A 24,258-nucleotide genomic window follows, 5' to 3' on the forward strand; every position below is an offset into this window, starting at 1 on the left:
TGGTTATCCATTTTTATTTTGATATAGCTAATCTGATGGCTATAATGTGTGAAAAATCATGACATAACCAAATCCTATCATCCCTGTCACATAAGCTTATTTATTGGTTTCAAGCATGTCAACTAATGTCAATTTACGAAGTTCCTAAGAAAACTACAAATTCCTAAGAATATTTAGAGGAATTGCATTTACGAACTATCTTATGAACTTATTATTTTTTTCCTAAAGAAACCTCTTACGTTTTTTCGTAAGGAATGTTTTGTGAATCCGGACCCAGCTCCTCAGGGAGGGAGGGAGCCCCATGGCTGGGCTAGGTGGCTGAGAGCCAGGCTGAGGCCCTGGGTGTGTCTGTCTGTATGTGGTTCCCTGGCCCTGGCCTGGAGCTCAACAATGTGTAGGAGAGGAGCATCCCATTCTGGCCCTGCCTCCCTCTCTGCCCTCTAGAACCTCCACAGACCTGAGACCATTCTCTAGCATGAAACAATATTTTCCCGGAGCATTTCGTAAACCAGGTCCACATACTGTAGTACTGAGAAAAGGAATCTGTGTTGTCACAGAGCATCAGTCTACGCTCATCCAGTCTCATAATTTAACCAGAGCCTGGCATGAACTTGATTTAATAAATAAAACTGTTTTGCGTCTACAGATTTCGACTCAGAGACGCCAAGGAAGAACTGTCTACCCCACAGTGCCTGAGAATGCAGAGAAGGAGGCGCAGAGTCTGTTTGTCCAAGAGGTAGGATCCTACGAGTGCAATAACCCTGCAGAAATGAACCTTTGTGCAGGTAGAGCAGTGGTTTTATTTACAGTTAGATGTTGGCATTGAGGTGTGCCATTACTTTCACCATGCCGCCATATTAAATACAGACATTAGAGTCAGTCTTCAGCCAGCTTCTGACCACTCATTTATGTAGATGGCGGCCTGTACAAGATCAATAGATATGGAAACACACTGTGCCGCACAGACTTTAGGGTCTGTGATGATTTCCCCATTGTTTATTGAATGTGTCCAGCCGAACCGAACTTCTATTTCACCTAGCACATACTTTGTTACACAATGGTGTTTTATTGTTCAGTACAGACAGGCGTAGGAATTATGGGTCGTTACTGGAAGCCATCCAGCCAATAGGAGTATTTTCATTCTCTTCAATAACATCTGTTCAAGCCAGGAGACCAAAAAACTGATAAACGCAATCCAGTTCCAAGGTAAATGGATTGTTCTTCTCAAAACGTCTGGTCTTCATTCTCTCGGAGCCCTGTTAACAGTAGTGCCTCCCTGTACCAAGTGGTCTTCATTCTCTCAGAGCCCTATTAACAGTAGTGCCTCCCTGTACCAAGCCTGGTAAATGCCTTCTGCAACCAAGTGGTATTGAAATTGATCTTGAAATCAGAATAGAATCAGGCTTACTGTCCATTCTGTTCTGAATTATTAGACCAAAGGTGAGTGCACAACAGTTCCCCTGACACAAGAAGTCTGGGGTGAAGTATCAGACACATGCCTTAAACACACCTGCTCTGGAGTGACTGTAGATGGGAGACCTTAAACACACCTGCTCTGGAGGGACTGTTGATGGGAGACCTTAAACACACCTGCTCTGGAGGGACTGTAGATGGGAGACCTTAAACACACTTGCACTGGAGGGACTGTAGATGAGAGACCTTAAACACACCTGCTCTGGAGGGACTGTAGATGGGAGACCTTAAACACACCTGCTCCTGAGGGACTGTAGATGGGAGACCTTAAACGCACCTGCTCTGGAGGGACTGTAGATGGGAGACCTTAAACGCACCTGCTCTGGAGTGACTGTAGATGGGAGACCTTAAACGCACCTGCTCTGGAGTGACTGTAGATGGGAGACCTTAAACGCACCTGCTCTGGAGTGACTGTAGATGGGAGACCTTAAACGCACCTGCTCTGGAGTGACTGTAGATGGGAGACCTTAAACGCACCTGCTCTGGAGTGACTGTAGATGGGAGACCTTAAACGCACCTGCTCTGGAGTGACTGTAGATGGGAGACGTTACAGCGACCTTTGTATTGGGCTATAAACTCCTCCTTACTGGAGGAGCCAGGCTCCCCTAACAAAGCTGAACTATTTTGATGTTTGATACTTATTAGTAAGATCCCCATTAGCCGCTGACAAAAGCATCAGCTACTCTTCCTGGGGTCCACATTAAACATGACATAATGCATAGTACAGAACATGATTAGTCAAGGACCGAACTCGTTGACAATGTCACACATAGCCTACAGATCTGTTCCCAGACATGACTATGGATGGGTCATAATTCAGATTTCTGTCATACTGTTATCATCATAAAACATTTCCTTTTCTCATTGCAAGATTTGACTTTTAAAAAACATTTTAATTTAACCATTTCAACCAAAAAAAAAACATTTTAATCACCAAAAAAAGTCTCAAAGCATAAAATAAAATAACTAAGCTGATATCTAGGATGTGAGATGAGACAAAGTCTCACAGTTTGATCTACTGAGCACTGATCTACTGAACACTGATCTACTGAGCGCTGATCTACTGAACACTGAACTACTGAGCACTGATCTACTGGGCACTGATCTACTGAACACTGATCTACTGAGCACTGATCTACTGAGCACTGATCTACTGAACACTGATCTACTGAACACTGATCTACTGGGCACTGATCTACTGAACGCTGATCTACTAAGCGCTGATCGGCTGAACTACTGAACACTGAACTACTGAACACTGAACTACTGAACACTGAACTACTGAACACTGAACTACTGAGCGCTGATCGGCTGAACTACTGAACACTGAACTACTGAACACTGAACTACTGAACACTGAACTACTGAACACTGAACTACTGAGCACTGATCTACTGAGCGCTGATCGGCTGAACTACTGAACACTGAACTACTGAACACTGAACTACTGAACACTGATCTACTGAACGCTGATCTACTGAGCGCTGATCGGCTGAACTACTGAACACTGAACTACTGAACACTGAACTACTGAACACTGAACTACTACTTCTCTTTTCTGCCAACTATCTGCATTCGTGTGACGTGGGAAGAAGAAGACTTAGTTCGGTTAACACACATTGTTTGTTGTGTGCTTGTATGAATGTTTCTGGTTTCTTTAGGCTAAACATTGAACCTGTGTCTTGATTTACACATGAAAGCCGTTGATTGTCTCTCTCTTTATTGCAGTGCATCAAGACCTACAACACTGACTGGCATGTCGTTAATTACAAGTACGAGGACTACTCTGGGGACTTTCGGCAGCTTCCAAAGTAAGCCTGTTGTTCAGAACGCAGTACAGTGTTGTAGATCATGTAACCAAGTGGTGATTTCCTCCTGGGCAAGTTAGTACAGCTACCCTCTTTGTGCCAAGATTTCACACTAAAATGCACGTGCACAGAGACACGTACACACACAGGTGTCAGACAGTGTCAGACAGTGTCAGGCTGTCTGTAATCTTCTGTCAGCCTTAGTTGCTGATTGGTGAGGAGCTTTTGGCATGGGATACCCTACAAGGAAATGCAGGTTTTATATTTTAACCAGCAATAACAATGGAGACTTCCTGTTGAAGCCAAACTCAGGTTATTCCTGGAGCAGTGGGATTTAGTCAGGGTGGAAACTAACCCTGGTTCTAAGAGTGTCTCATTAGTTCCAGGAATATGGTTTCCAGTGTCATCGTGGTGGAATTTGGACATAAAACGAAGCTGCCCCAACCTTGAGACTTGCCATTGATGTCAACATCCCTTTGGTCACCATTCAGTGTCCAGGGAGGGAAATTGAAACAATGAAATATAACGTAGCATGACACTACTTTTCACAGTGGGTTTCTTGGGTTGAATTAGTTCAAAGTTCCTATGTAAGTGGGACTTGTACTGTACATTACATTCGGTTTCATTTCTTATAACAATGAATGACCTCTGATAGATAATGATTTTAAAAAATATATATATATTTGACCTTTATTTAACCAGGTAGGCTAGTTGAGAACAAGTTCTCATTTACAACTGCGACCTGGCCAAGATAAAGCAAAGCAGTTTGGACAGACAACACATGGAGTAAACAATTACACAGTAGAAAAAAAAAATAGAAAAAAAAGAGAGTCTATACATTGTGTGCAAAAGGCATGAGGAGGTAGGCGAATAATTACAATTTTACAGATTAACACTGGAGTGATAAATGATCAGATGGTCATGTACAGGTAGAGATACTGGTGTGCAAAAGAGCAGAAAATTAAATAAATATAAACAGTATGGGGATGAGGTAGGTAAATTGGGTGGGCTATTTACCGATAGACTATGTACAGCTGCAGCGATCGGTTAGCTGCTCAGATAGCAGATGTTTGAAGTTGGTGAGGGAGATAAAAGTCTCCAACTTCAGCGATTTTTGCAATTCCTTCCAGTCACAGGCAGCAGAGAACTGGAAAGAAAGGCGGCCAAATGAGGTGTTGGCTTTAGGGATGATCAGTGAGATACACCTGCTGGAGCGCGTGTTACGGGTGGGTGTTGCCATCGTGACCAGTGAACTGAGATAAGGCGGAGCTTTACCTAGCATGGACTTGTAGATGACCTGGAGCCAGTGGGTCTGGCGACGAATATGTAGCGAGATCCAGCCGACTAGAGCATACAGGTCGCAGTGGTGGGTGGTATAAGGTGCTTTAGTAACAAAACGGATGGCACTGTGATAAACTGCATCCAGTTTGCTGAGTAGAGTATTGGAAGCTATTTTGTAGATGACATCGCCGAAGTTGAGGATCGGTAGGATAGTCAGTTTTACTAGGGTAAGTTTGGCGGTGTGAGTGAAGGAGGCTTTGTTGCGGAATAGAAAGCCGACTCTAGATTTGATTTTAGATTGGAGATGTTTGATATGAGTCTGGAAGGAGAGTTTACAGTCTAGCCAGACACCTAGGTACTTATAGATGTCCACATATTCTAGGTTGGAACCATCCAGGGTGGTGATGCTAGTCGGGCATGCGGGTGCAGGCAGCGAACTGTTGAAAAGCATGCATTTGGTTTTACTAGCGTTTAAGAGCAGTTGGAGGCCATGGAAGGAGTGTTGTATGGCGTTGAAGCTCGTTTGGAGGTTAGATAGCACAGTGTCCAACGAAGGGCCGGAAGTATACAGAATGGTGTCGTCTGCGTAGAGGTGGATCAGGGAATCGCCCGCAGCAAGAGCAACATCATTGATGTATACAGAGAAAAGAGTCGGCCCGAGAATTGAACCCTGTGGCACACCCATAGAGACTGCCAGAGGACCGGACAACATGCCCTCCGATTTGACACACTGAACTCTGTCTGCAAAGCAGTTGGTGAACCAGGCAAGGCAGTCATTAGAAAAACCGAGGCTACTGAGTCTGCCGATAAGAATATGGTCATTGACAGAGTCGAAAGCCTTGGCCAGGTCGATGAAGACGGCTGCACAGTACTGTCTTTTATCGATGGCAGTTATGATATCGTTTAGTACCTTGAGCGTGGCTGAGGTGCACCCGTGATCGGCTCGGAAACCAGATTGCACAGCGGAGAAGGTACGGTGGGATTCGAGATGGTCAGTGACCTGTTTGTTGACTTGGCTTTCGAAGACCTTAGATAGGCATGGCATGATGGATATAGGTCTGTAACAGTTTGGGTCCAGGGTGTCTCCCCCTTTGAAGAGGGGGATGACTGCAGCAGCTTTCCAATCCTTGGGGATCTCAGACGATATGAAAGAGAGGTTGAACAGGCTGGTAATAGGGGTTGCGACAATGGCGGCGGATAGTTTCAGAAATGAGGGTCCAGATTGTCAAGCCCAGCTGATTTGTACGGGCCCAGGTTTTGCAGCACTGCTATCTGGATTTGGGTAAAGGAGAACCTGGAGAGGCTCGGGCGAGTAGCTGCAGGGGGGGCGGAGCTGTTGGCCGAGGTTGGAGTAGCCAGGAGGAAGGCATGGCCAGCCGTTGAGAAATGCTTGTTGAAGTTTTCGATAATCATGGATTTATCAGTGGTGACCGTGTTACCTAGCCTCAGTGCAGTGGGCAGCTGGGAGGAGGTGCTCTTGTTCTCCATGGACTTTCCAGTGTCCCAGAACTTTTTGGAGTTAGAGCTACAGGATGCAAATTTCTGCCTGAAGAAGCTGGCCTTGGCTTTCCTGACTGACTGCGTGTATTGGTTCCTGACTTCCCTGAACAGTTGCATATCGCGGGGACTATTTGATGCTATTGCAGTCCGCCACAGGATGTTTTTGTGCTGGTCGAGGGCAGTCAGGTCTGGAGTGAACCAAGGGCTATATCTGTTCTTAGTTCTGCATTTTTTTTTAACAGAGCATGCTTATCTAAAATGGTGAGGAAGTTACTTTCAAAGAATGACCAGGCATCCTCAACTGACGGGATGAGGTCAATATCCTTCCAGGATACCCGGGCCAGGTCGATTAGAAAGGCCTGCTCGCAGAAGTGTTTTAGGGAGTGTTTGACAGTGATGAGGGGTGGTCGTTTGACTGCGGATCCGTAGCGGATACAGGCAATGAGGCAGTGATCGCTGAGATCCTGGTTGAAGACAGCGGAGGTGTATTTGGAGGGCCAGTTGGTCAGGATGACGTCTATGAGGGTGCCCTTGTTGACACATTTAGGGTTGTACCTGGTGGGTTCCTTGATGATTTGTGTGAGATTGAGGGCATCTAGCTTAGATTGTAGGACTGCCGGGGTGTTAAGCATATCCCAGTTTAGGTCACCTAACAGAACGAAATCTGAAGCTAGATGGGGGGCGATCAATTCACAAATGGTGTCCCGGGCACAGCTGGGAGCTGAGGGGGGTCGGTTGCAGGCGGCAACAGTGAGAGACTTATTTCTGGAGAGAGTAATTTTTTTAATTAGTAGTTCGAACTGTTTGGGTATGGACCTGGAAAGTATGACATTACTTTGCAGGCTATCTCTGCAGTAGACTGCAACTCCTCCCCCTTTCGCAGTTCTATCTTGACGGAAAATGTTATAGTTGGGTATGGAAATCTCAGAATTGTTGGTGGCCTTCCTGAGCCAGGATTCAGACACAGCAAGGACATCAGGGTTAGCAGCGTGTGCTAAAGCAGTGAGTAAAACAAACTTAGGGAGGAGGTTTCTGATGTTGATATGCATGAAACCAAGGCTTTTCGAATCACAGAAGTCAATGAATGAGGGTGCCTGGGGACATGCAGGGCCTGGGTTTACCTCCACATCACCCGCGGAACAGAGGAGGAGTAGTATGAGGGTGCGGCTAAAGGCTATCAAAACTGGTCGCCTAGAGCGCTGGGGACAAAGAATAAAAGGAGCAGATTTCTGGGCATGGTAGAATATATTCAGGGCATAATGCGCAGACAGGGGTATGGTGGGGTGCGGGTACAGCGGAGGTAAGCCCAGGCACTGGGTGATGATAAGAGAGGTTGTATCTCTGGACATGCTGGTTGTAATGGGTGAGGTCACTGCATGTGTGGGAGGTGGGACAAAGGAGATAGAGGTATGAAGAGTGGAACTAGGGGCTCCATTGTAACCTAAAACAATGATAACTAACCTGAACAACAATGATAACTGACCTCTGATAGATAAGATCAAATCACACTTTATCCACGTCCTTGTGTTTTACAGCAAAGTGTCCAGACCAGACAAACTGGCTGTCCACGTTTTTGAGGTTGATGAAGATGTTGACAAAGATGAGGTAAGTGAATGTCTGTAGAAAGTTACAAATAACAAACTATTTAGCTAAGCCACTTGTGTTAATTCCTATCAGCACACAGATCTTAAGCTTTTACCTCAACTCTTGACCCTCAGCCTTGCCCACATGCTCCATGTACAAATAATTTTAAATCAAATAATCCTCCATACAGACATACAGACAGACAGAATAATGAATTACATTTTCATGTTCCGCTAAGACAGTCCAGCAGCTTTCTACACTGCCAGAAGGCCACGGTATCTAAACTCTTTAGTCCTAGAAACCTGTATTTCCTAGAAGAACACCCCTTCTGAGTCTCACGAGCATCAGATCCTATTTCAGTTATTCATTCAGACAAGAACTGATTTGGCTTTCCTGGTCCAATCACAGTTGTTAAATGTCTCCGGCAAAAGATGAAAGATTTCTGTGTCTCAACAGCACATATTGTGATTAAACAACATGTTTAAACAGCACATTGTGTCTAAATAGCACATTTTGTGTCTAAATAGCATGTGTTGTGTCTCAGTAGCTTATATTATGTCTAAATAGCTAATATTATGCATAAATAGCACATATGTCTAAATAGCACGTGTTGTGTCTAAATAGCTTATATTATGTCTAAATAGAACATATGTCTAAATAGCTTATATTATGTCTAAATAGCACATATGTCTAAATAGCATGTGTTGTGTCTCAGTAGCTTATATTATGTCTAAATAGAACATATGTCTAAATAGCATGTGTTGTGTCTCAGTAGCTTATATTATGTCTAAATAGCTAATATTATGTCTAAATAGCACATGTTGTGTCTCAGTAGCTTATTGTAACGGCTTTCTTCGGTAGAAGGAGAGTCGGACCAAAATGCAGCGTGTAGATTGCGATCCATGTTTAATGAACAAAACGAAACACGAAATAATACAAACACTACAAAGAACGTAACGAAAACCGAAACAGCCTATACTAGTGCAAACTAACGCATAGACAGGAACATGGACACCAAGGACAATCACCCACGACAGCTCAAAGAATATGGCTGCCTGAATATGGTTCCCAATCAGAGACAACGATAAACACCTGCCTCTGATTGAGAACCACTCCAGACAGCCATAGACTTTGCTAGATCACCCCACTAGCTACAATCCCAATACATACACACCAAAACCCCAAGACAAAACACACCACAATACAAAAACCCCATGCCACACCCTGGCCTGACCCAATACATGAAGAAAAACACAAAATACTTAGACCAGGGCGTGACACTTATATTATGTCTAAATAGCTTATATTATGTCTAAATAGCACATATTATGTCTAAATAGCACATATTATGTCTAAATAGCACGTGTTGTGTCTCAGTAGCTTATATTATGTCTAAATAGCTTATATTATGTCTAAATAGCTTATATTATGTCTAAATAGCTTATATTATGTCTAAATAGCACATGTTGTGTCTAAAGTATAAAGGGTAATTAGCTGCAAGACTTTGGTTCACTGGCCACCTCTCAAATGGTCTCAGGTTTTTCTATTTTTCTTCTCATGCAGAAGTTCATGTGTTCATGGGTTGAGGCTCCTCACTCCTTACAGCTCATGGGTTTGGCCCTTTTTGTTGTGAGCAAATTATTTTACATTTAGTGACTGCCTGATTTATACAACTGTGAAACCGTAGCTAGAACCCTTTGGCCTGTGAACCATAGAAATGTCTGATTCTGCTGTGAACAGTGTAAATTAGTCTTTGTTGGCCTTGAAATGGCTTGTGAGACAGGGAGTCATTGCACACGAGGGAGGCTATGGAGTCACCTGTGTTCAAGCCAACCCTGAAGAGAGCATGAATCACTGATGCCTGTAGAACCCTCAGAGGGACGGTGTTCTCCAGAGCATGACCTGAGGCAGTCTCAGGCTGTTTGATAACACTGATGTTATACTTGCCTCTCTTAAACTGCTCGGGTCATGTTGACATTTGCATCTGTCACATACGTGTGAATTATGTCTCCTTTATTTTGTGTCAGACAATGCCCCCTACAGGTCTTTAGAGCAATATTTAGAGACTCGAGACTTGAGTAACCTTATTCACTTATCTGTGATTTACGCAAATGGTTTGTTGAGCCGAGAGACTAGCCCAGGTCACCAGAGGTCAGGGCCTGATCACTGAACCCTTCAGTCAAACACAGTACAGTATGAAGATAGGCAGAAACTGCTTCTCCAATAGGAATCCTCGATCATGCTTGTCGGCGATGTCATGGCGACGTTGGCTAGCTAAGTTCATGCTCAGAAACACGTAATCAGGTCTAACGGTTGTGTAGCCCATCAAATCAAAGGCACTCTTTTGACATAATGTTGTGGTGCTTTTAGATTTCGAGAAAGTTAACAGCAAAGGAAAAAAATGCACGTATTTCATTGATTTCTCAAACCCCAAACCCCTGCCTGGTCTACTTGGTCTGCCTGGTCTGCTTGGTCTGCCTGGTCTACTTGGTCTGCCTGGTCTGCTTGGTCTGCCTGGTCTACTTGGTCTGCTTGGTCTGCTTGGTCTGCTTCGCAAGCATTCCCGGAAGTCTCGCGATGTTGCGTCTCTGGGTTTAGAAACTCTGTGCCTCATTGAACATTAGATCTGACAGGGGAGGGGCATTAGATCTGACAGGGGAGGGGCATTAGATCTGACAGGGGAGGGGCATTAGATCTGACAGGGGAGGGGCATTAGATCTGATAGGGGAGGGGCATTAGATCGGACAGAGGAAGGGCATTAGATCTGACAGGGGAGGGGCATTAGATCTGACAGGGGAGGGGCATTAGATCTGACAGGGGAGGGGCATTAGATCTGACAGGGGAGGGTCATTAGGTCTGACAGGGGAGGGGCATTAGGTCTGACAGGGGAGGGCATTAGATCTGACAGGGGAGGTCATTAGATCTGACAGGGGAGGGGCATTAGGTCTGACAGGGGAGGGGCATTAGGTCTGACATCTGATAACAAGACTCCTCCCAGCTCACCCTTCACCTTACCTCTCTCCCACACCACTGTAAGAGAATGTTCCCAGCCGAGAGTGTCCCATCTATAGACCCCTCAGCAGTCTCTTGCAGGGAAGTGGGCTGAGCAGATGATAGTTAAGAAAGTGACCCTTTTCTCCTGAAATCCCCAAATAAATCCTCACTCACACACACACACTCACACTCACACACACACACACACACACACACACACACACACACACACACACACACACACACACACACACACACACACACACACACACACACCCCAGCCCCATGTCTGTTCATGTATTTAAAGACAATAGCATTACCACAGGCAGGGGGAGGGGTAAAACGTTTATGGTCGTATGTGTAAATGATTATGGAATTATTCTGCACTATATTGCATCTAAGGTTGATTGATGCAACAGTTTTATTCATCTGGTTGTTTGGGTGTTGCCAGGCAACATTTGCGGAGCTTTGGGGTTCACTGAAAGTAAACACAAGTAAAAATGTCTGGTCCTCCGGGGACTGGTGTCTTCTGGCCAGAGGGTGATGACTGGAAGCAGGCCCTGAACGTTTCCAGACCCTCCTCGGATGAGTCGATGACATGCTCTGCCAACACCTTTAAATACATTTTATTGGATGAGAAAGAGAATAGGAATCATGTCATACAAAGTCATCTTGAAAACCCATTTAATTATTGTCAGTTTCTAGAAGTATTCTTGAACATTGGGTTTTAACTTTGTAGTCTGTCAAAGAGAAGAGGCTTAAACACTCTGGGCATGTGTTCTGATCATGAGGACCTGATGGAGACCAGGCCAGGGGTAAAACGTTGGTGCCCTGTCACCTCTACCCTTACTACTCTCCTAATTGACTTATTTACACAGATCATTATGCCTATGGAAGTCTTCGTGGAATAGAGATGGTAGCCATGTGTTTTCGTCATGGATTGGATGCGTTCATGGTATACCTAAGAACTGGGCTGATATGGTCACGACTCAGTGCAGAAGCCATGGAGAGGGGCTGTTTATTTGGGTTCATAGTGGAGGTTTGTTGGATATGCTGGCTGCTTGTTTGGAATGAAATAGACCTACACTCTTAGAAAAAAGGTGCTATCTAGAACCTAAAAGGAACCCTTTTTGGTTCCTTTCCACACACCCTTTTTTCTATGACTGTACATCAAACTGAGGTTTTTCTCATCTCATCCTCCATGTCTCCTATACTGACATTTATATCAGCCACAGGATCAAGGGGCGTTGCACAGTGTGGCAGAGAGTGACCACAGTAATGTGTTGATGTGGTGCAGTGTATGTCATTGTGTACTGTATGTGTGTTTGCCTTGAGTGTGTCTGAGCCCATTCCCATGTCTCTTCCAGGACACAACCTCCCTAGGTTCCCAGAAAGGAGGGATCACCAAGCATGGCTGGCTGTACAAAGGCAACATGAACAGTGCCATCAGCGTCACCATGAGGGTGAGTGATGATGATGACACTAGCTATCTCTGTGAGGAATGGTTTTTACACAGTGTACCAGATGTATATCGGGATGAGCAATAGTCCGTTCTCGTGTCTCCAGTAACAGAAGGATGAAGCTAGATTTCTATCAACACCATTTATCAGACAAACTGATGGATTTTGTGAAATACAAATGGTGTTGACTTCCTCCTAACCATGCTGGGACAATTATCTGGGCCCAAATTGTGCCTCTTGTTCTCAAATAACAGAAATGGGATTGTTATTGTTTTACTGTACTTTCCAGTCTTTCAAGAGGAGGTATTTCCACCTAACCCAGCTGGGTGACGGCTCTTACAACCTGAACTTCTACAAGGATGAGAAGATCTCCAAAGAATCCAAAGGAACCATCTTCCTGGACTCATGTATGGGAGTTGTTCAGGTGATTTTTGTGAACTTTGTATCTGGGAATGTGCTTTGACACCGTCATTGATGTTATATGGGATGAGTTCAGGTCATCCAGACAGACATGTTTCCTTTCCAAAGATGTTACGTTCTAACATATATGAACATATATGAACCTGCTAGTTAAAGCTAACAACAGAGTATTAATGAGGAAATGTTTCTGTCTGTATCGCTGCTGGGACCCTTCCCCAATCCCCATTTATGTCATACTACCATGCACTTTGCCGCAGGCCAGCAATCAATGCCATTTGCTATAGCTAGCAGGCACACATCTCCCAATCCCAACACAGGCTTGAAGCATCATTATCTGTCTTCTACACACAGATGGATGTAAAGGTTGTGTTTTTACTGACCAAGCATTCAGCTCACATGAATTAGATGCATTAAAAGGAGTCATCAGTGTGGAGTTGAGAGCTTGTGCCATGGCCTCTCTTGTCTCCTGCCCTACGGAAGTGGCTTTTATTTCTGCCAGTGAAGACGAGTGGGAGTGTGTACTTGGTATGGAGTGGATGGCGTGGTTGGGCGGTCCCTTAAGTGGATTGATAAAATATTCAGACCCCTTCGCTTTTTCCACATTTTGTTACATTACAGCCTCATTCTAAAATGGATTAAATACCCCATAATGACAAAGCGAAAACAGGTTTTTAGATTTTTTTTCAAATGTTTTACACAAAAAAAACGTAAATACCTTATTTACATAAGTCTTCATACTCTTTGCTATCAGACTTGAAATTGAGCTCAGATGTATCCTGTTTCTATTGATAATCCTTGAGATGTTTCTACAACTTGATTGGAGTCCACCTGTGGTAAACTAAATTGATTGGACATGATTTGGAAAAGCACACACCTGTCTATATCAGGTCCCACAGTTGACAGTACATGTCAGAGAAAAAACTAAGCCATGAGTTCGAAGGAATTGTCTGTAGAGCTCAAAGACAGGATTGTGTCGAGGCACAGATCTGGGGAAGGGTACCAAAACATTTCTGCAGCACTGAAGGTCCCCAAGAACACAGTGGCCTCCATCATTCTTAAATGGAAGAAGATTGGAACCACCAAGACTCTTCCTAGAGCTGGCCGCCCAGCCAAACTGAGCAATCAGGGGAGAAGGCTCTCGGTCATGGAGGTGACCAAGAACCCGATGGTCACTCTGTTAGAGCTCAAAGGTCCTCTGTGGAGCCTTCCAGAAGGCCTTCATGGTAGAGTGGCCAGATAGAAACCACTTCTCAGTAAAAGGCACATGACAGCCCACTTGGAGTTTGCCAAAAGGCAACTAAAGACTCTCAGACCATGAGAAACAAGATTCTCTGGTCTGATGAAACCAAGCTTGAACGCTTTGGCCTTGGCTACCTAGCTATCTGTTTAGCCTTGGCTACCCAGTAATCTGTTTAGCCTTGGCTTACTAGCACGTTAGCTGTACACACACCTGTTTGTATTGATGTCCTGACCGGTGTCGCCTTGTCTTCTTTACCTTTGTTGAATTGGGTGCTCTGTAGGCCTATGTTTCTAATCCAGGAGCAAACGTATGGTTGTTTGGTTTTGCAGATTTCTTCAAATGTAATGCTTTGAGCCAATAGCTCGTCTTTTTAGAGGTACAGACGGTAAACCTATGGCCCCACAACTGAACTGGACCATAAAGTTGATGACCAAAACATTGCTTATGTAAAAATAACAATTCTGGAAACTTTTTACAGAATATTGTATACCAGTTGAATACTACTGAATCACCAGCTTCCGGAGGTGTGTAACTGAGACGATCTGAGGCCGACTTGAGGTAGTGACATCATTCTTTCTGGCTGATTGGGGGCCATAGGTCAACTCCACGGTTCAGTGCTGCTGGCAGACTTAGTCCCTTTATAAGAGCTCAGCTGAGGTGCTGCTGGCAGACTCAGTCCCTTTATAAGAGCTCAGCTGCAGTGCTGCTGGCAGACTCAGTCCCTTTATAAGAGCTCAGCTGCAGTGCTGCTGGCAGACTCAGTCCCTTTATAAGAGCTCAGCTGCAGTGCTGCTGGCAGACTCAGTCCCTTTATAAGAGCTCAGCTGCAGTGCTGCTGGCAGACTCAGTCCCTTTATAAGAGCTCAGCTGCAGTGCTGCTGGCAGACTCAGTCCCTTTATAAGAGCTCAGCTGCAGTGCTGCTGGCAGACTCAGTCCCTTTATAAGAGCTCAGCTGCAGTGCTGGCAGCACTACGCTCTTTGTTGCGCATATGGAAATACTTTCTACCTAGCACCTTGCTCCTCTGTGTGTTCACTCAGTTGGTTTATTCCCCTCTGTGTCTCTCTAACCAACATAAATAATCTTTTTTTTTTAAGCTTTCCTAAATACCGGAAAGATGGATAATGATGTTATTGTTGTCAAATATGTGCACAACTGTTTCCCTGTGTTTTCTTACCCTTTAGTGTGTAAATAGATACAACATCAATTGATCAGTTGTGGTAGTTATTACAAAATCTCAAGTCAAAAGTTAAAAAGTCAATGCAATTTCTACTGGGGGGAGAGGATTGTTGTTTCCAGTAACGCTCTCTCTTCAAAGTCCCGTGAAACAGATCATAAAAACTTGCCAATATATTGGATGTTAACTTTGGAAGGTGGATCAGAACATTCTGACCTGTTTTATTTTTATTTTATTTACAGTTGGACATTTGTTTTTAGACTGAGAACTCACACTTGACCTGCACACACTGTAATCATCCTCTTTTTAAAAAATAACTACATTTTTTTAAATTATTATTTCACCTTTATTTAACCAGGCAAGTCAGTTAAGAACAAATTCGTATTTTCAATGACGGCCTAGGAACAGTGGGTTAACTGCCTGTTCAGGGGCAGAATTACAAATTTGTACCTTGTCAGCTCGGGGATTCGAACTTGCAACCTTTTGGTTACTAGTCCAGCAATCTAACCACTAAGCTACCCTGCCGCCTTAATCATGCTTCATTCTTTAAAAGTGCCTTCCTCACCATCTTAAATAAGCATGCCCCTCTCAAAAAATGTAGGACTAGGAATAGATATAGTCCTTGGTTCACCCCAGACCTGTCTGCCCTTGACCAGCACAAAAACATCCTGTGGCGTTCTGCATTAGCATTGAGTAGCCCCCGTGATATGCAACTTAGGAACCAATATACACAGGCAGTTAGAAAAGCTAAGGCAAGCTTTTTCAAACAGATTTGCATCCTGTAGTACTAACTCAAAAAAGTTTTGGGACACTGGAAAGTCCATGGAGAATAAGAGCACCTCCTCCCAGCTGCCCACTGCTCTGAGGCTAGGAAACACTGTCACCACCGATAAATCCACTATAATTGCGAATTTCAATAAGCATTTCTCTACGGCTGGCCATTCTTTCCACATGGCTACCCATACCCCGGTCAACTGCCCGGCACCCTCCACAGCAACCCGCCAAAGCCCCCACCATTTCTCCTTTACCCAAATCCAGATAGCTGATGTTCTGAAAGAGCTGCAAAATCTGGATCCCTACAAATCAGCCGGGTTAGACAATCTGGACCCTCTCTTTCTAAAATGATCTGCCGAAATTGTTGCAACCCCTATTACTAGCCTGTTCAACCTCTCTTTCGTATCGTCTGAGGTTCCCAAAGATTGGAAAGCTGCCGCGGTCATCCCCCTCTTCAAAGGGGGTGACACTCTAGACCCAAACTGCTACAGACCTATATCTATCCTACCCTGTCTTTCTAAGGTCTTCGAAAGCCAAGTTAACAAACAGATTACTGACCATTTCGAATCCCACCATACCTTCTCCGCTATGCAATCTGGTTTCAGAGCTGGTCATGGGTGCACCTCAGCCACGCTCAAGGTTCTAAACGACATCATAACCGCCATCGATAAGAGACATTACTGTGCAGCCGTATTCATCGACCTGGCCAAGGCTTTCGACTCTGTCAATCACAACATTCTTATTGGCAGACTCGACAGCCTTGGTTTCTCAAATGATTGCCTCGCCTGGTTCACCAACTACTTCTCTGATAGAGTTCAGTGTGTCAAATCGGAGGGCCTGTTGTCCGGACCTCTGACAGTCTCTATGGGTGTGCCGCAGGGTTCAATTCTCGGGCCGACTCTCTTCTCTGTATATATCAATGATGTTGCTCTTGCTGCTGGTGATTCTCTGATCCACCTCTACGCAGACGACACTATTCTGTATACCTCTGGACCTTTGGACACTGTCTTAACTAACCTCCAGACGAGCTTCAATGCCATACAACTCTCCTTCCGTGGCCTCCAACTGCTCTTAAAGACAAGTAAAACTAAATGCATGCTATTCAATCGATCACTGCTCGCACCTGCTCGCCCGTCCAGCATCACTACTCTGGACGGCTCTGACTTAGAATACGTGGACAACTACAAATACCTGGGTGTCTGGTTAGACTGTAAACTCGCCTTCCAGACTCACATTAAGCATCTCCAATCCAAAATGAAATCTAGAATCGGCTTCCTATATCGCAACAAAGCATCCTTCACTCATGCTGCCAAACATACCCTCGTAAAACTGACCATCCGACCGATCCTCGACTTCGGTGATGTCATCTATAAAATAGCCTCCAACACTCTACTCAACAAACTGGATGCAGTCTATCACAGTGCCACCCGTTTTGTCACCAAAGCCCCATACACTACCCACCATTGCGACCTGTACGCTCTCGTTTGTTGGCCCTCGCTTCATACTCGTCGCCAAACCCACTGGCTACAGGTTATCTACAAGTCTCTGCTAGGTAAAGCCCCGCCTTATCTCAGCTCACTGGTCACCATTGCAGCACCCACTCGTAGCACGCGCTCCAGTAGCTATATCTCACTGGTCATCCCCAAAGCCAATTAGTCCTTTGGTCGTCTTTCCTTCCAGTTCTCTGCTGCCCATTTCTGGAACGAATTGCAAAAATCTCTGAAGCTGGAGACTCACATCTCCCTCACTAACTTTAAGCACCAGCTGTCAGAGCAGCTTACAGATCACTGCACCTGTACATAGCCCATCTGTAAACAGCCCATCTATCTACCTACCTCATCCCCATACTGGTGTTTATTTATTTATTTTGCTCCTTTGCACCCCAGTATCTCTACCTGCACATTCATCTTCTGCCGATCTACCATTCCAGTGTTTAATTGCTATATTGTAATTACTTCGCCACCATGGCCTATTTATTTCCTTAACTTACCTCATTTGCACTCACTGTATATAGACTTTTTGTTTTATTTTGTTCTACTGTATTATTGACTGTATGTTTTGTTTATTCCATGTGTAACTCTGTGTTGTTGTATGTGTCGAATTGCTACGCTTTATCTTGGCCAGGTTGCAGTTGCAAATGAGAACTTCTCAACTAGCCTACCTGGTTAAATAAAGGTGAAATAAAAAATAAAAAAATAAATAAATAAATGCTGTTTTCTGGGATGATACAGCATTGCTTTTTCTAGAGATCAGAGCACAGTCCTCATATTGTAGTTGATCCTCTGTTGCGTTTCCTTAGCAACCTTCCCTCCACTACAGCATTACCTAAACAATGATGTCCTCTCCTCCTCCTCTCCTCCTCTCCTCCTCTCCTCTCCTCTTCTCCTCTCCTCCTCTCCTCCTCTCCTCTTCTCCTCTCCTCCTCTCCTCCTACTCTCCTCCTCCTCTCCTCCTCTCCTCTTCTCCTCTCCTCCTACTCTCCTCCTCCTCCCCTCCTCCTCCTCTCCTCCTACTCTCCTCCTCCTCTCCTCCTCTCCTCCTCTCCTCCTATCTTCCTCCTCTCCTCCTCTCCTCCCATCCTCCTCCTCTCCTCTCCTCCTACTCTCCTCCTCCTCTCCTCCTATCCTCCTCCTCTCCTCTTCTCCTCCTATCCTCCTCCTCCTCTCCTCCTCTCCTCCTACTCTCCTCCTCCTCTCCTCCTCTCCTCCTATCCTCCCCCTATCTTCCTCCTCTCCTCCTCTCCTCCTATCCTCCTCCTCTCCTCTCCTCCTCCTCTCCTCCTCCTCTCCTCCTCTCCTCCTATCCTCCTCCTCTCCTCTCCTCATCCTCTCCTCTTCTCCTATCCTCCTCCTCCTCCTCTCCTCCTCTCCTCCTCTCCTCCTCCTCTCCTCCTCTCCTCCTCTCCTCCTCTCCTCCTCTCCTCCTCTTCTCCTCCTCCTCTCCTCTCCTCCTCTCCTCCTATCCTCCTATCCTCCTCCTCTCCTCTCCTCTTCTCCTCTCTTCCTATCCTCCTCCTCTCCTCTCCTCCTCCTCTCCTCCTCTCTTCCTACTCTCCTCCTCCTCTCCTCCTCTCCTCCTATCCTCCTCCTCTCCTCCTCCTCTCCTCCTCCTCTCCTCCTCTCCTCCTATCCTCCTCCTCTCCTCTCCTCCTACTCTCCTCCTCCTCTCCTCCTCTCCCCCTATCCTCCTCCTCTCCTCTCCTCCTCCTCTCCTCCTCCTCTCCTCCTCTCCTCCTCCTCCGCCTCTCCTCTCCTCCTCCTCTCCTCCTACTCTCCTCCTCCTCTCCTCCTCTCCTCCTCTCCTCTGTGTCTGTCTGCAGAATAACAGGGTGCGGCGCTTTGCCTTTGAGCTGAAGATGCAGGACAAGAGCACGTACCTGCTGGCTGCCGACAGCGAGGGAGAGATGGAGGACTGGATCAGCACTCTCAACAAGATCCTCCACAGCAGCTTTGAGATCGCCATGCAGGAGAAGAGGAACGGGGACATCCACGACGGTGTGTGTGTGTGTGCATGACGTGTGTGGGGGGGCGTGTGAGCCCATGCGTGTCTGTGTGTGTGATGTGCATGTGTGCTGTGCCGGTCGTGCTGTGCATGTGCGTGTGTGTGTGTGTGTTTTCAGAGTTCAAGGATGGGAGTTAAGAGTGGAGACAAAGATTTCTGTGTAAATGCTCTTTCAAAAAAAAACTAGTTCAAGGAGAATGTGCTTCTCAAAGTGTCAGCAATACAAAGAAAACATCCCAGGGTTCACTGCAGTACACTTGTCTGCCTGTCGGGCCAAGAGACGCCATGTGTAAATACAGTCTGCCTAAGTACATTCTTTCATCAACCGCCCATGTAAATAACCCTGTTGTAGGGCATAGCTAGCATAAAGCGCCAAACTGATGGGCTGTAGTTGAGTAGTTTAAAACACCTTGGAGCCAGACTGGGGAAGACAGAGATGATAATGGTACTAGTTCCTGTACAAGCTAAACGCACATCATTAACAGTCTTGTCTGTAAATGTGAACTCTGTGTTCACAAGACATCTCCTTCTAATCCGGTGATGGTGGAGCTGGAGGACCACCCAGGAGTTTAATCTGATCTGAGGCCTGAGCCAGGAGGAAAGAACACCGTTAACTCTCACTACCTTTTAGTAATCACGCTTTCCTAGGGGTAAAACAACCCAGTGGTTCCCATAAGGGCTCTAGGATCTGATCTCAGGCTGCTTTGTTTTTCTGACTGTCCTCGCTGTTCTCGGGGCAGTCTAAGTCACTGTTTACTCTACTTAACTGTTTAGTAGTGTGTGATTAAGGAAGAGGTGTGATAATGGAGTTGTAGCCTTTAAAATAGTGGAATTGTTGAACCTCTGTTTTCAATGGGGTGCTCTGCCCTTTTTTTCTGTGGCAGATGACGAGCCGGGAAAGGCAGACAGTTCGTTGGGGAGTATGGACAGCTTTCAGGTGGGTCCTGTTTTCACTAATGGGCGGTCCCAAGCAGAAGGATTATTTATGCCCTGTTCACATGAGACATAAAGTAGTTACACCATGAAATCACTTCACCGTGGTAAGTATGTAGAGAGTAGCCAGTCAGTCAGGCTTCTCAGAGAGCAGCCCCCCCCCCCCCCCCCCCCCCAAACCTATGGCTTTAATTAGCTTCAACTGGTCACACCTCCATTTTAAACATTATTTTCTATCTCTAGTGAGACCTGACAGAGCAAAAATAGATAAGATCTTGCTACCATGGAAAGGAAAAATACCTGTCTATTTGTGGAGAAATCCCCCCGATTAACTCTTTAGTCCCAGTTGACCTATTTGCTTCTGGCCCTGCCTACACCTAGAGACCTGTTTTTTATTTAAATTATATGACCAAAATTAGACCTCTCACAAAAGGCTTCAGTCTTATATGCTTGAATCCGAACTGATTCTCTAGCAGATTAGTCTCACCCCATGTTCAAGAATGAAGTTTTTTTTTCTCCATTTATTCAGATTACTCTCGGTTATTTGAAAATGAAATAATCTTCAAAATATTGTTTTTTTAATTTAACAACCACTTTTTTTTTTTAGCTCTGCCGTATAGATTGCAAAATAGTTGGGAAGTACCAATTGATATGCAAAACGACAGCGGATTCAAAATGTTGCATTTAAAAAATATACATATTATTGAAAATACTTGCAACCAATAGAATGTTATATATATGGGGGAAACAACCTTCCTAACTCTGCAGATTTTGCTCACAGGTCCAGGAATTGCTGAAGAATTGCAACATTTACCTGGACCTAACTCTGCAAATGGCACTGCTGGGTGATTTTAGAAGTCATAGTTAAATGATCAGTAATATAATAATACTTTTAGCAAAAAATATATATATATTTATTTTACAATTGGTAGAACTATGAGGATTGAAAGGTTCAGAACTTTTGTTAAGAGATAGATGGGAGGGGTTGAGTGGAGCTGAAGGATGGGACTAAAAACAACAAGATAACTAATGTCAAATATAGTGTTTCCGTAAAATGTATAAAGCTTCAGAACTTTTGTGAAACAGCACAGTTAAATATATATGGCCAATAGAAATAAAACTGGATGGTCTTCAGAGATAGATGGTAGGGGTTGACGGTAACGATTGGGATTAAAAACAGACAAAATATAACTATTTTGAGAATGACACAAATATTAATTTCCACAAAGTTTTCTGCTTCAGTGTCTTTAGATATTTTTGTCAGATGTTACTATGGAATACTGAAGTATAATTACAAGCATTTCATAAGTGTCAAAGGCTTGTATTGACAATTACATGAAGATGATGCAAAGAGTCAATATTTGCAGTGTTGACCCTTCTTTTTCAAGACCTCTACAATCCACCCTGGCATGCTGTCAATTAACTTCTGGGCCACATCCTGACTGATGTCAGCCCGTTCCTGCATAATCAATGCTTGGAATTTGTGGGTTTTTGTTTGTCCACCCGCCTCTTGAGGATTGACCACAAGTTCTCAATGGGATTAAGGTCTGGGGAGTTTCCTGGCCATGGACCCAAAATATCGATGTTTTGTTCCCCGAGCCACTTAGTTATCACGTTTGCCTTATAGCAAGGTATTCCATCATGCTGGAAAAGGCATTGTTCATCACCAAACTGTTCCTGGATGGTTGGGAGAAGTTGCTCTTGGAGGATGTGTTGGTATCATTCTTTATTAATGGCTGTGTTCTTAGGCAAAATTGTGAGTGAGCCCACTCCCTTGGCTGAGAAGCAACCCCATACATGAATGGTCTCAGGATGCTTTACTGTTGGCATGACATAGGACTGATGGTAGCGCTCACCTTGTCTTCTCCGGACAAGCTTTTTCCCGGATGCCCCAAACAATCGGATAGGGGATTCATCAGAGAAAATGACTTTACCCCAGTCCTGAGCAGTCCAATCCCTGTACCTTTTGCAAAATATATATCTGTCCCTGATGTTTTTCCTGGAGAGAATTGGCATCTTTGCTGCCCTTCTTGACACCAGGCCATCCTCCAAAGGTCTTGCCTCACTGTGCGTGCAGATGCACTCACACCTGCCTGCTGCCATTCCTGAGCAAGCTCTGTACTGGTGGTGCCCCGATCCCGCAGCTGAATCAACTTTAGTAAATGTCAGTTGGCTTTTCATAGCCGATCATTAAGAGTATCTCTACCACTCCTGCTGTCTCTAGAGAGTTGAAAACAGCAGGTCAGGATTCCATATCCGCAGGCAGAACAGTTGAAACTGGAGCAGCAGCACGGCCAGGTGGACTGGGGAGAGCAAGGAGTCATCATGCCAGGTAGTCCTGAGGCATGGCCCTATGGCTCAGGTCCTCCGAGAGAAAGAGAGAATTAAAGAGAGCATACTTAAATTCACACAGGACACCGGGTAATGCAGGAGAAGTACTACAGATATAACAAACTGACCCTAGCCCCCCGACACATAAACTACTGCAGCATAAATACTGGAGGCTGAGACAGGATGGGTCAGGAGACACTGTGAATGGGAATCTGGGAATCACTAACATGATATCAGCTGGTCCTTTTGTGGCAGGGCTGAAATGCAGTGGAAATGTTTTTTGAGGATTCAGTTCATTTGCATGGCAAAGAGGGACTTTGCAATTAATTGCAATTCATCTGATCACTCTTCATAACATTCTGGAGTATGTGCAAATTGCCATCATACAAACTGAGGCTGCAGACTTTGTGAAAATGTATATTTGTGTCATTCTCAAAACCTTTGGCCACGACTGTATATAGTATGTATAAGCTGGAAGTAAAAGCCTAAGAGATTTTGTCCATTAGTTTACTCCAATTAGTGGAGGGGTGGTAGGGTTAGGGGAACATAATAAAGGAAAATATAATCAAAAATAAAAATGACCTGACCGAGACACACAGACAAATGACAGCTCCTGCTGTTTGAAAAGCGACCAAAAGCAGGAGAGGAACCAATATCTGGTTCTTTCCCATAGTGGAAAGCTACCGTAAGAGATTTCCATTACCATTTGCTGAAGCACTCAGTACTTGGGCAGACTTCAACGGCTGGGTTTCCTGGAACAGCCTGGGCTCTGAGGTGGACATCTGACTGTCTCCTAGGATCACATGTCCGTAGGTTAGCCTTGAGGAGCAATCAGCCTATAGATAAGCCATACTGTATGTGCATGGAATCTGATGGTGGCAGTTAACTAACAAAGCAGATGTCTGACAGAGTGCTTGACAGGCTTTGCCGTGGTGATAGGCACCACCTGACTTTACCATTGAGTCTGTCTGGTCTGTCTTGATCAGCACGTTATAGGAAACCTCAACTCCGGATGGACTCAAATGAAGAGAAATGTTCAAGTGATAAAAGCAGTTCAATCTGAAAACCTTTTTGCTTAAAGAGTTCTGCCTAATAAGGAAAGCTGTGGTCTGGGTATTTATTTAAAAAAACATCTTGTCCTCAGAGTGCAAGAGATATTGAATCTAAAATGAGGAACGAGACCAGATTGAAACTGTTCACCTTGGATCCGGACACACAGGTTCGTAACTATCGACTTTTCAGAAAGGTATTTGACAATCCCCCAGCTCTAAATTATGGTTAAAATAAACCTAACCTACGCTCTTTTTGTCTCTTTAGAAACTTGACTTCTCAGGAATTGAGCCAGATGTAAAGCAATATGAAGAAAAGTTTGGCAAGCGCATTTTGGTAAATTGCAATGACCTGGCCTTCAACCTGCAGAGCTGTGTAGAGGAGAATGACGAGGGACCAACAACAAACGTAAGACAGATCTCCTTCCCCTAGTTCTCCATGAGTCAGTGCTCAATGTGAGCCAGATCTCCTTCCCCTAGTTCTCCATGAGTCAGTGTTCAATGTGAGCCAGATCTCCTTTCTCTAGTTGTCCATGAGTCAGTGCTCAATGTGAGCCAGATCTCCTTCCCCTGGTTCTCCATGAGTCAGTGTGCAATGTGAGCCAGATCTCCTTCCCCTAGTTGTCCATGAGTCAGTGCTCAATGTGAGCCAGATCTCCTTCCCCTAATTCTCCATGAGTCAGTGTGCAATGTGAGCCAGATCTCCTTCCCCTAGATCTCCATGAGTCAGATCT

General features: G+C 44.8%; 1 protein-coding gene across 13 annotated transcripts in view; it reads left to right on the forward strand.

Annotated features, from left to right (window-relative positions):
• LOC110502169 (dedicator of cytokinesis protein 9) overlaps window positions 1-24,258 on the forward strand; it is a 173,917-nt gene that overhangs the window by 89,492 nt on the left and 60,167 nt on the right. For all 13 annotated transcript variants that reach the window (XR_016490683.1, XM_090216283.1, XM_090216293.1 and 10 more), the window contains exons 3-11: window positions 647-736; window positions 3,202-3,284; window positions 7,598-7,667; window positions 12,008-12,103; window positions 12,390-12,524; window positions 19,030-19,204; window positions 20,096-20,148; window positions 23,620-23,694; window positions 23,793-23,933. Coding sequence is in view for 12 of the 13 variants with exons in the window: in XM_090216283.1 (XP_090072409.1) it covers window positions 647-736; window positions 3,202-3,284; window positions 7,598-7,667; window positions 12,008-12,103; window positions 12,390-12,524; window positions 19,030-19,204; window positions 20,096-20,148; window positions 23,620-23,694; window positions 23,793-23,933 (918 nt within the window). In the remaining variant the exon portion in view is untranslated. The remainder of the gene's footprint in view (window positions 1-646; window positions 737-3,201; window positions 3,285-7,597; window positions 7,668-12,007; window positions 12,104-12,389; window positions 12,525-19,029; window positions 19,205-20,095; window positions 20,149-23,619; window positions 23,695-23,792; window positions 23,934-24,258) is intronic.

The sequence above is a fragment of the Oncorhynchus mykiss genome, chromosome 22, assembly GCF_057628025.1.
Source record: "Oncorhynchus mykiss isolate SJ-2025 chromosome 22, ASM5762802v1, whole genome shotgun sequence".
NCBI classification, from domain to species: domain Eukaryota; kingdom Metazoa; phylum Chordata; class Actinopteri; order Salmoniformes; family Salmonidae; genus Oncorhynchus; species Oncorhynchus mykiss.